Genomic DNA, 11,390 nt, shown 5'->3' with positions numbered 1-11,390 from the left:
TTTTGTGGGCGCTCGGCGTGGCTTGCGCGCAGTAACGCGCACTTGAGAAAAAGTGAGAAGAAGAAGAAGAAGAAGAAAAAGCGACGTCGAGCCGTGTTGGCTCTTTACAATGTCATTATGCGCGAGCAGGCAAGCGAGCGCGCGCGCAACACTCTGCCTCTCGCCAGTTGTCGCGTCGCTCTTCGACCAGCTTGCACGGCACATTATAGGTGGGTCCATTATTGGTTATAATTGTTCAAATTCTTTTTTTTTTCTTTCACGCGCCTCAACCTCGCATAAGTCAGCCAAAGCATTGCAGGCGACATCGTTCGTAATGGATACTCTCGTCGATTCGGTTCGCAGATTCTATCCAATAAACGCCGAAAGATATTCGTACACGCTCGCAGTCAGAATGACAAATTATTTTTGACTCGAGCCGTCAAGCGCGCTAGAGTGTGAAAAATGCGGCATTAGCGCGGCTACTAACATTCGTGGCTGTCATTACAATTGTCCACGACGACCGGAATAATCCTATCAATTTATCACGATGTATTTTTCATGTCACCGTCATTTATTTACACAGTCAAACCACTTCGAATGCAACGGACAATGCTTGAACGACTCCAACTACAATTGTTTGAAAAAAGAATATTGAATTCGGGGCATTTTTATTTGCACTCGCATGATACCAGTAAACAATTGTAATTGCGTTCTCGGTGAAAGCTCCTTTCGCGAGTCTCGGCACGAAGACGGACGAAGTGCTCGTCCTCGGCAAATTTGACGATGATTTTGGCGAGTTACTGGAACGCATCGCGCGGTGCTCCAGTTGGTCGCGCGATTCGAAAGGCGCGTGCTCGTAAGAAATCGAGAAACATACGAACGCCGCTTTTATCGCGGCGAAAATACGTGACGATTCCGCAAACACTCGGCAGGTGTTGCGTCTGTTCTCGCGCGAGGCGATCGGCTCGCCGAAGTGAGTCGGCGTCGAGTTTCTCGAGGATGCGACCAATGACGTTTGGCCGACAGCGTTGGACGCTTTGCTGTACGCTCGCGCGCGGAATTTGGGTCTAGTCGCGCTGCGCCAGTGTGCGCAGCGGCTTCCTCGTTATCATCTCCGCCGCGAGGTTGTCAACTCGGGAAACGATAATTGGTTCGCTTAGCGTTCGCCACCGAAGCAGCTGCATTATCAGCGACTCCGAGCGCTCGCGCGTAATTATAACTTGACGCGATAGCGCGCATTCGACACGGTCTCGGCGCTGTTGTCGGTCGTCGTCGTCGTCGTCGTCGTCGTTGTCGTTGTCGTCGTCGTTGTCGTCCAGCTCGCGAGCGTCGCCTCTCGCAGATCGGAAGTGGGCGCGAGCGCGAGAAGAGGAAGCGAGTCCCTGACGCTTGTGCGACGACCTCGTCGATTTGGGCGAATTAGTATGGGGAGCACGCGGCTGCGGCGGCGGCGGTGACACGACGAGGCTAGAGGCCGGCCGACTGGCTTAGTCGGCACACAGCCAGCGCCAAGGCTACCACCCACCCACGTGCCGGCTCGCAGCTCGGAGCGTCGCTTCACCGTCGTGCGCGCGAGCTTTTCGGCGCCCGCTTCCGGTCGACGCGACATGTAGAGGCCAACGCGTCAGTCCAGTCGCGTCACCGTCGACCAACGACAATCGACGCGCGCGCAAAGTCCGAGATGAATGTAATGACGCACCAACGACAGGAGCGCACGAGGAGGATGTCGCAGGTATCGCGGCTGTCGCCGGAGGACGCCCAGTCGGCCGCGGCCGCGCGAAATTACCGAAGGAGCAGCTTGGCAGCGACGCTCCACGCCAACCTCATCGGGCTCGCCGCAAATCCGGACGCTTTCGACGTGGCCAGGCGCCGTCTCAGCAACGTCAGCGACGTCGTCTCCAGAAAGATCTCCAAAACCATCGGCTGGAGGTCGTCGCTGTCGGTTTCCGTTGAGCTCACCGTCTCCCAGGTACGTTCGCGTCGAGCGCTCGATCGTTCGCCGTTCGTTCCCTCGCGGAGCCTCGAGTTGCCTTTTCCAAATGACGCGTGGAGTGGAAGAGGAAAGAACGGCCGACTCCGCCCGAGAAGCGCTTCGATAAGAATAAGCGCGATAGAAAAACAACGAACAACGCAAGTGAAAGCTCGACGGATGCGTTCACAACGACATGTATGGTAGGGAGATGCGACGGAGACTGACCGAACTTAAGCATGTTTCAAGTAGAGTTTATTGCACTCGAGCTCTCGTTTCATCACCTCAAAGTAAACGGCGTGTAAATAACGACGAAAACAGTGACAGAGCGCAGTTTGCCGATTATTGTAGTCGAATTTGTTCTCCTGAACAGCGTAAACAACAAACTGCATTCGTCGTCGATGCGCACCTTCGTGAAAAACAGATGAAACCTTTTGAATACAAGGCGAATTCGTAAACCCTGTTCGAGTCGTAGTGTAAGTGACTGCCTCCTTGAAAATTTCCCGCCGGTTGGTATATTTCACACCTGAAAGATCGATCGTGTAAGCGTCTGACTTGGGACAATACGCTCGTGGCGCTTTACCTCGGTTAAACCGAGAATCTTGACACTCGACGAGGACGCGTTCGTACGTGTGCTCGGACGACAGGTGAACTCGCGGTCGGTACCCAAAAGTCTCGTTGGTGACCTTGGAACGCGCGTGGTGCCTGCGGACGGTTCGCTTGGCCGGAGGCTCAACCCTTATTTGTCAATAAGCGGCGTCGATCGGCCCTTGCAACGATGTCGTTCATCTTGGAATTGGGCTCCTCGACCACGGAATTCCAGTTGCCCTCGCCGAAGAGGCTCTTGCAAATGGGACCTACACTTCTTGCGCGCGCCTCAGCGCTTACCGTATTTCCGAGCGCTCGAAGCGCACCGGCTCCTCCTGTATCAGTTACTCGAGTCAAGAGCTGTTAGGGCCTTTCCACACCGAGCAAATATTTCTCTCGTGTTCTTGTTCCGTGTAGTTCTCTACCTCCAGAAAAATTACTATATTCAACATTCACTTCTTATTCGCTCGTTTAAGAATCCATCATCTTTTACTCTTTTACTTTTTTAAAATTTTTAAGTCACATTAAATATAATAAACTGGTGCACTTGATATAAATAAATAAATATTATAAAGAGAACATTCCTGCAGGGCGTAGTTTAAATTCTCATTTTTTGCCGAGTGCTTCTCCGGCGAAACTCGGTTTTTTATTGCTTTTGTAGTGAAGACTAAATTAATCAGAGCCAGTAACAACGCTAAACGGCCCCGGAGGGTTGTCGAATCCTGTCAGACTTCGATTTGGCTTCATAGTCGAACAAATCGTGCAAGTCGGAGTAGGGGATATCTTTTATTTTTATAAGTTTTCATGCGCCGGAATCCAGTAAAAAAGAAGTTTAGATTTTTAAAATATAGCTGCTATTCTTGACATTAGGAGATTGAAGAAATTGGAGAGCGTTTAAAGAGTTTGACACGATTTTTTATGTCAGTCATTATGTCTAAGACAAACGCACAGAGCAATGCATGCCGTGTTAACCGAGACTCGAGGGTCGATAATTTTTTTCACGCATGTGCGGGATTGCTGCTATCGATATAGACGGCAAATGCGTTGCTCTTTGCAGTAAATCATTTAAAAGCGCATTTGGAAAAGTTCTTTATTTGAACTACTGAAGTATATTAATATTTCATTAAATTATAAATTTAATTTAGTTTAAAAAGTATCTTATAAACGTAGCTGACATATTTGCACTTTTCAAACCACCTGCTCGGGGAGATACAAAAACACCACAGGGGTATTCTCTCACCGTGGGTTATTGGGAAGGCCTTAAGGGTATCAACGACAACGAGCTCGCTTCTCATATCCGTTCCACGGTTGACGAACGTGCGCAAGGTATCGCCGCGACGAACGAACAAAGAACAAAAGGAAAGCCTTGGCGCCGTTAGCCAGTTGCGAGCGTGACTCGTCTGCTCTTGCTTTGCAATCGTTGAAATCACACCGACGAGCGCGACGTCGGGTCTGCGTCGTGCCGCGGTCGTCGCGCGGCAATGGCGTATTATTTTTGGAAAGCAAGCGCAGAGAGCGGGCGTGCGTAATCGCGCCGACAACGGTAAAGCGGCAAATCGGTAGTAATCGGCGAGGCTCGAGAGCGGATGGCAGCGAACGCGCGTAAACGGGGCGACGATCATCCCCAACAGGGCGCGTCGCTGTGCGGCCAGTACATGCGCAGCCGGCTGAAGCGCTCGGGCATATACCAGCGCAAGCTGGGCTTGAAGCGAATGCGCAGCGCGAAGCTGCTGAGCGGCCAGGCGCTGGCGCAGGAGGTCTACCCGGAGCTGATGGCGGTGGGCGCCGAGCTGGAGAAGATGCACCCGAAGCTGTTCGAGCGCGTCGCCCGGCAGATCGGCTACGGCGCCTTCAACTCCGAGCAGAGGGTCGTCGACGCGCTGACCGACGTCGCGCGCGAAATGCTCCGCGGCGGCGGCGGCGAGTGCAATTGGGCGAAGGTCGTCGCCCTGTACGCGGTGGCCGGCGGCATGGCGGTGGACTGCGCGAAGCAGGGCAAGCCCGAGTTCCTGCTCGCCGTACAGAGGGGGATGACGATGGTGCTCGAGGAGGATCTGGCTGCTTGGATTCAGGCCAACGGCGGATGGGTGAGAGCGTCGGCCGGGCGAAGTGTCGCGCCGATCGTTTCATTGCGCTCTTTGTTGCAGAGTGCCCTGGCGCTGCGCTATCGACCGGCGCCGAAGCACATCGACTGGACAACCAGTACGCTCGTCCTGTTCGTTGCCGCGACGACGCTGTTGGTCGGCGTCGCCGCCGCCCTGCTCGTTCGACTCTTCGTGCTGTGACGAACGTCCTTTTCCTATTTCGACCAATGTATATACTGTATAAAATCGTTATAAGCCTGCATTTATGGAGAAACCGTGGAAGCGACGATTGCTCAATTCACTTTGTCGTTCAAACGTTCTCGGAATTTATTTTATTATGTTACCGACGATGTCCCCATTTACATATTTTTCATTCGTGGCCAATACACCAACTTTTATTACATTTTTTCAATTTATCTTTTGCTCTTCCCTCTATCGGAAGCTTTTGACGTAAGACTCGGTCTCCCCCCTTTCCTTTTTTTTTTATTTTTGTAGTGAACGTCAAACGTAAGTATGCGCGAAGATTAACGTATAAATATAGAGAGGACGGCGCTTTGCACGAAGGACGCAGAGGAGCAGAAGCGACCGCATCGATTCAGCCCTTCTCCGGGGTCGTCGATTTCTCCGCGTCGACGCTGTTCTTCTCGCCGGCCTTGGACTCTTGCCGCCTGAGCTCCCGAGCCTCGCGCGCCCTCTCCTTCTCCCTCTCTCGCGCCTCCTGGAAGCAAGAGCGAAGGATGAGCAGCGCCGTCGACGCGTTCCCGCGGCGCGTCAATTGGAACGCCGACGCGTACCCTCTTGGCGGCCTGCGCCTTGGCGATGTTGCCGTAGACCGCGAGGAAGCTCCGATTCACTTCCCTCTTCTCGAGTGTCTCGAGGTAGCGCTTCCTCGCGTCCAGCACCTCGGCCAGCAGCTTCTTGTGCTTGAGCGCGAGCTCGAGCGCGCGGCTCCAGTTGTACATCTGGAGGTTCATCCTGATGGCCTCGGCGATCATGGCGCTCTGCAGCAGGATGCCCTCGGCGCCGAGCAGGTCGCCGGCCAGCAGCGCCATTTCCGCCAGGCGTTCCGTCTCGTTCGGCATTTCCTGCGCGACAGCTGGTCGTGAGCGTTCGATCGCGAAGGGAGAGCGGTAAAAAGGCGAGCCGCTCACTTTGATATAGCGGATGTAGTCGACCTTGTCGAAGCGAGCGACGGCCGCGCATGCCTCCTCCGCGATGTTCAGCTGCCTGCCGTCGATGGCCATCACCGCCAGGCAGGTCCACAGGGTGTCGCTCTGCAGCCAGAGCGAACGCATTGGAGGGTGCGCGAGGAGCGAACGCGACTGTCGCGCGAGCATACCTGGACTATGCGGCAGACCGAGACCGCCTCGTCCCACTGTCCGTTGAGGATGTGCCGGTGCAGAGTACCGACGAAGGCGTAGAACGAGGAGACGACCAGGGCGCCGTCGCCCCGGCGAACGGTCACGAGGCCGTTGCTCACGCTCACGATCGCGGGCTGCTTGCCGAACTCGCTGTGAAAAGAAGACGAGAGAGAGAGAGAGTCGGTCCGGCCGTGGTCGTCGAGCGACGGCGCGCGTGTCACCTGCTGTCCTTGTCGACGCGCGTCCTGCGCGCGAGCTTGCGGTCGCCGCAGTGCAGGCAGCTGGGGCACAGCCAGACGGACAGAGTGGTGTCGAGCATGCCGGCCAGCACGTTGGCGTCGCTCGCCCAGGCGACGCTCTGCGCCATCGCCGCTGCAACGGGGGTGGGGGTTCGAGGGGATCAGTCCGTCGGAGCTGCCCGGCAACTCTCGGCCTGCACCTACCTATTCTGCAGGCGCGCCCGAAGCCGGCCGAGCGCACGGGCACGAGGAACAGGTCGCGATTGGCGTCCACGAGCGCGAGCTGCCGGTCGCCGAGTCCGCCCACGTAGTTCAGGCCCAGGCTCGTCACGTCCTGCGCGTGCGCGTAGGGCTGGGCCTCGGCCAGCGGCTTCTTCGGCGACACCTCCAGCACGTGCACAACTGAGAGCGACAGAGAGAGAGAGAGAGAGAGAGAGAGAGAGGCGAGCTTTAGCTGCCGAGCGACGAAGGTCGCGGGATGGGCGCTCACGTCTGCGATTGGTTTGGTCCCTCGCGACGATGGTGTCGCAGCAGACGGACACGCAGGGTGGATAGAGCGGCTCGGCCGTCATGTTCTTCCATCTCGGCGCGCCCAGCGACCTGCCCTGGTAGTTGAACAGCGACATCGCGTTCCACTCGAGCAGCAGGAAGTGCCTGCGCGCAACGGACGCCGATGAGCCCGCGAGGATCGACGCCGACGGGACACTCGACTCACTTGTCGGCGAGCAGCACGGCCGAGACCGAGCCGCCCTTCAGGTCGACTATCGCCGGCGTGTTCCAGTTCTTCACCGAGTAGACGTGGCACTGGCTGGGCGTGACCGCCACCAGGTGGTCGAAGCCGAACGCCAGCTGCACCACGCGCTCGGCGATGTCCAGCGTCTCCCGGACGTCGCTGCCGACCTCGCTCACCAGCACGGCCTTGCGCTTGATCAAGGTGGCCTCGTAGCCGCCGTACGCGAGCCTCCTGGAAGTTGAACGTCACGCGTACTCGGCGCCGCTGCACCGCGCCCATTTTACAACCGTCGCCCGCTGTACCTCTCGATCACGTGGGCGATCGGCACGCTGCCGGAGCTGCACGCCAGGGCCGCCTGCGTGCCGTCGCTCGACCAGGCCACGTCGTAGACGCTGCCCACCTGCAGCTTCTCCGTGGAGTGCGGCCACTGCGCCCCAACAATCCAACAGGCTTTAGCGCGCCGAACCGACCGAGCCGCGAGTCTAGCGCTTCGTCTTACGCACTCCGCTTCTGTCGCACAGCTTGACCGCGTTGAACGAGCCGACGGCGAAGTAGCTGCCGGACGAGCACCAACTGAGCGCCGTTATCGGCTGATCGCCCGGGCCGCTGGCGTACAGGATGGCCCCGTTCGCGTCCCAAACCTGAGGAGCACGGAGATCGACGGAGATCGGTCGCGCATCGTTTCCGCGCGACCTCGGCTCACCTTGTAGCGGCAGTCTTCTCCGCCGGACACGATGAGATCGTGGAATGGATTCCAGGCGACGGCGAGCACGAGGCCGTCGTGAGCTACCCACTGAAACAAACGTCGGTGTCGCTGATCGGCCGCTCGCGATCGAACGGGCAACCTCGTTGCTCACCTTGGTAGGCTTGCCGCTCGCCGTGAGCGACTGCACGAGCAGTAACGACGCCTGGGAGTAGAGGATGGACGAGCCGTCGGGGCTCCAGGCGGACGCGAACACCTCTTGGCTGCCGCGGACCGCGGTGGAACGCAGCATGCCGCTGCGCGACCAGACCTTTATCAGCCCGTCCTCGCCGGCTGCGAGCATCGACCCACGCGTTGTCATTCGTTCCCGTCCGCGCGATCCGCCGGCCGCCGATCGGCTTACCTGTCATGAGGGCGCTCCCGTCCTGGCTCCACTTGCCGGACAGCGTGGCCCCCGTGTGCGCCTGGACGGACTTCTCGACGCGGCCGGCTCGGCTCACCAGATGAAACTTGCCTGGGGACAAGCGATGCACGGCCTTTCGATCTGTCGTCGCTCCGAGTTTCGCCTACCGTCGGCCGCGCTCTCACGTACCGTCAGCCGTGCTGATCAGCAGGACGTCCAGCGATTGCTTTTTCACGGCCCCGACGCCGCTCGCCTGAGCGGGCCTCGGCTGCCATTGCATGTCCGTCGGGTAAAAGTCCTCGGGCAGCTCGGCTACGACTCTCGAGTTGATCGCTCCGTCCTCGAACTTCCAGCACATCAACGAGTGATCGTCGCTGTGCGCAACCGACCAATTTCATTATTGCACTCTCCTTCGAAGACAGCCATATCGAATACTTGCCCGCACGAGTATATTTCATCCGACGAGATCCACGTTACGCACGTGACCGCCTTGCTGTGGCTGTTTGCGCCTTGCTGCTGTGATATTTTGAACTTCATGCTCCGACAATTGTGGCAACCACTTTTCCTCCTTTTCTCACCGCTCTACGGGCACAGAGTAGCGGACTCCAAGCTTGGGGGGTTACACTGCACTGCCGCTCGTAGACTAGAGTACAGCTGATTCGTGTTTCCACGGTGACCACAGTTTCACAACAATAATCAAACGGCTTGGCCATTAACGCTCTATTCTAACTATTCTTATTGGTCGATTGTATTGCGTCGCGCAACACTCCATCCAAATAAATGCATTTCAAACCATTGACTACAACTCCAATTTAAGATTGTCGAGGTTGATAGGAATTAAACAGAAGAGACTTTTCATTACATTTTGCATATGTATTTATTGTATAATTCCTGTTTATTTTTCATACATTTTCGCCCTACATAACGATGCACCATTAATCATCCTAAACAAACACATTATAACGCGACCCCACGATAATAGGACTTCACAACCTTTAACAGATCTAGGAGCAACGACGCGCTTCAAGAAAATTCAATACTGTCGATCGGATTTTTCTCGCGCATCAATTTTACACTTTTTTTTTATCAGCTATGGAAGATTTCGTTCGCTTGCGAAGCTGCTATAATAATACATATAAAATACAATATTTATAAAATAATATGATAATTTGTACAGTCGACAAATTGAATATATATATTTTTTCTTCTCATATATATATATATACTTAAAATTTAATTCTTTATTTAAACGCGTACTTTTCGTTTAATATTATGTTATTTTATACTTCTATTAATTTTACACTGCTTAATTCTGCGACGGTTAATCATATGAGCGTTAATAGTGTTTTATATGTACAACTTTCATACTGCACTACGAACAGCACCACGGATTTCTAATCGACGAACATTCCGATTAATGTATATCCGCTGCTTAAAAGTAATCATAAGTTGTTTTTCATTAAAGTTAATGCGAGTTGCGATAAGTGTAGGATTTTTAAAATCATCGATTTTGAGCGCTAGTAAGGACATCAAACTTTCATTGCTACAAGATCGTGAGTTGATTAAAATTACTTTTTTAAAGATTCATCGTGTAAATGTAGCAGGATATGTGAATTAATTGATCATTTCCAGAAAAAGACAATCACGGAAATTAAGCATGGTCATATCTCCTGGTGTTTTTCTTAATTGCCACAAGATTTTGATGTACTTTTTTGTGCTCTTTTAATTAATAGTAGTTAAAAATCCTGGAGTCTCGATGCTGATAGTTCACTTACAACGTAGAGATCATCAAGTTTAAAGCTTCTTGTTAGGTGTTTGCCTTTGAATAAATAATTTATTTTATCACGAATAATAGTTCTTTTAACACCCTAAAATTCCTGCTTACACTTAAAAAATCATTGTAGTAAAAGAAAAGAAACGAAAAGGAATTCAGCCTTCTTAGATTTTGTCACTATACACAAAACCACAATTTCTTTTTACTTCATTTGATTAAAAATCGAGAGTCTAGGCATCTTACATAACTAATTTAAGATAATTTGATATTATCCATAATTTTTTGACAGTGCATAACAATGGACGTATACTGCAATGCGCAAATTATTTCTTTCGGACGATCTCATCAATTTTGTCTCACAAAAGAAATACTTCGTTTATCAAATCATAACAGTTTATCCTTTTTACATTCATTTACAATAGAAAAAATATATACATATAATATGTAACTCACTTGAAAATGGAAATAATTATCGACGAGATCTTTTGATTTTGTGTAAATTGATAATAATGTAATTTTTACTTTATTTGAACACAACTTGTTACTCTATTTGAAAATAATGAATTTTACTACAGTATCGATACTAATAATTATTCGTAATTAAAGTACTGTCTAAAATTAATATTATTATTCGTCGCTTATTTTGAAATTTGACAAATCACTATTGAAATGCTACAATATTTCGTCAATAATTAGTATATAATATTACTATTCAACAAATTCATTATTATCAAATTTTTTTCGATTTTCAAGATGTATTTTATCAACAACTGTTGGCATAATTGCTCCCTTTAAAATACCCGTGATTTTTAGCAAGTCACTTTTGAAATCGTTAATTGTTACACAGCAGTTTTATGCAAGCTTTTATAAAATTAACAAACAACAGCATTACAATTTTTCATAGTGAAATCCCATCAAATGTAGGAACGATTAGATTTTCTCTCTCGACGCTGAGTTCCCGAAAAATTTCATTTCCAGCTATTCACTCATGGTCTTGAACGAAGTCTCTCATTCGTTAATAGTGCTTCAAGAATTTTTGATCAATTGAAAAATGACAAATACAACTGAAAACGATAATTTTACAAACAAAGTGCTTACAGAGTTTTCCAAATTGAGCGAAAAGTGCTGTTTTAACCAGTGAAAATAAATCGCATAAAAATATGGCATCAATTAGTGCATGTACAACCTATTGAAAATAAGTAATTACGCAAATTCGAAAAATATAAAAGTAACATAATAATTATGTTTTAAATAACTCATTGAGTTCTATTGCACAAGTATTGGAACATTGAGTTGCGGAATATTGCAATAAAGGCGAGATGTAAGTTATACACTTACGTAATTTCAATATAAATATTGTCTCGATGTAAGAGATATTATTGCAAAAGCGTCTTTCATATGTGATGCATAAACAAGAATGCTTTTCTAATACTGTTAGTTCAAAAATAACCGACACCCTTATGGCATCTTATCCATATGCACGTAAGAGTCAATTAATTACGTATTAGACTTATTCTTTAAATGTGAATGAATCCTTTTTCATCTACTTATTTTGTA

The 11,390-nt window shown here is 50.8% G+C and overlaps 2 protein-coding genes across 17 annotated transcripts; one reads left to right on the top strand and one right to left on the bottom strand.

The window, feature by feature from the left end:
• Positions 1-69: 69 nt before the first annotated feature.
• LOC131674268 (bcl-2-related ovarian killer protein) lies at positions 70-5,023 on the top strand. Of its 2 annotated transcripts, XM_058952852.1 has the most exons (4): positions 70-209; positions 1,688-1,948; positions 4,168-4,623; positions 4,684-5,023. In XM_058952852.1, the coding sequence occupies exons 2-4, from the start codon at positions 1,703-1,705 to the stop codon at positions 4,819-4,821; spliced, it is 840 nt and encodes a 279-aa protein (XP_058808835.1). In that variant the 5' UTR covers positions 70-209; positions 1,688-1,702; the 3' UTR covers positions 4,822-5,023. The 2 variants fall into 2 exon arrangements, with proteins under 2 accessions (XP_058808835.1, XP_058808834.1); XM_058952851.1 differs by lacking the exon at positions 70-209 and having other exon boundaries at positions 242-1,948.
• Positions 5,024-5,144: 121 nt separating this feature from the next.
• Positions 5,145-8,629, bottom strand: LOC131674265 (intraflagellar transport protein 80 homolog). Of its 15 annotated transcripts, XM_058952844.1 has the most exons (14): positions 8,499-8,629; positions 8,249-8,433; positions 8,060-8,170; positions 7,811-7,989; positions 7,657-7,746; positions 7,457-7,594; positions 7,256-7,380; positions 6,936-7,184; positions 6,711-6,874; positions 6,425-6,622; positions 6,203-6,353; positions 5,960-6,131; positions 5,772-5,894; positions 5,145-5,705 (listed from the first exon to the last, which is right to left on the bottom strand). In XM_058952844.1, the coding sequence occupies exons 1-14, from the start codon at positions 8,594-8,596 to the stop codon at positions 5,145-5,147; spliced, it is 2,544 nt and encodes an 847-aa protein (XP_058808827.1). In that variant the 5' UTR covers positions 8,597-8,629. The 15 variants fall into 15 exon arrangements, with proteins under 15 accessions (XP_058808827.1, XP_058808826.1, XP_058808825.1 ...); XM_058952843.1 differs by having other exon boundaries at positions 5,145-5,338; positions 5,415-5,705; positions 5,960-6,622; positions 7,457-7,746; positions 7,811-8,170; XM_058952842.1 differs by having other exon boundaries at positions 5,145-5,894; positions 7,457-7,746; positions 7,811-8,170.
• Positions 8,630-11,390: the final 2,761 nt, after the last annotated feature.

This window comes from Phymastichus coffea, unplaced genomic scaffold, assembly GCF_024137745.1.
Source record: "Phymastichus coffea isolate CEN01 unplaced genomic scaffold, Cenicafe_Pcof_1.1 PCOF00223, whole genome shotgun sequence".
Taxonomy (NCBI): Eukaryota; Metazoa; Arthropoda; class Insecta; order Hymenoptera; family Eulophidae; genus Phymastichus; species Phymastichus coffea.
Note: the sequence above shows the minus strand (reverse complement) of the source record. Positions and strands in the feature narration are given on the sequence as shown.

Bases quoted from the DNA above. Each gene is read 5' to 3' on its own strand.
- LOC131674265 (XM_058952829.1), bottom strand. From the start codon at position 8,596: ATGAAGTTCAAAATATCACAGCAGCAAGGCGCAAACAGCCACAGCAAG. The intron at 8,171-8,248 runs GTACGTGAGAGC...GCTTGTCCCCAG, and splicing joins GCTGATCAGCACGGCTGACG to GCAAGTTTCATCTGGTGAGC. The intron at 6,623-6,710 runs GTGAGCGCCCAT...TGTCGCTCTCAG, and splicing joins GGACCAAACCAATCGCAGAC to TTGTGCACGTGCTGGAGGTG.
- LOC131674268 (XM_058952851.1), top strand. From the start codon at position 1,661: ATGAATGTAATGACGCACCAACGACAGGAGCGCACGAGGAGGATGTCG. The intron at 1,949-4,167 runs GTACGTTCGCGT...CATCCCCAACAG, and splicing joins TTGAGCTCACCGTCTCCCAG to GGCGCGTCGCTGTGCGGCCA. The intron at 4,624-4,683 runs GTGAGAGCGTCG...TCTTTGTTGCAG, and splicing joins TTCAGGCCAACGGCGGATGG to AGTGCCCTGGCGCTGCGCTA.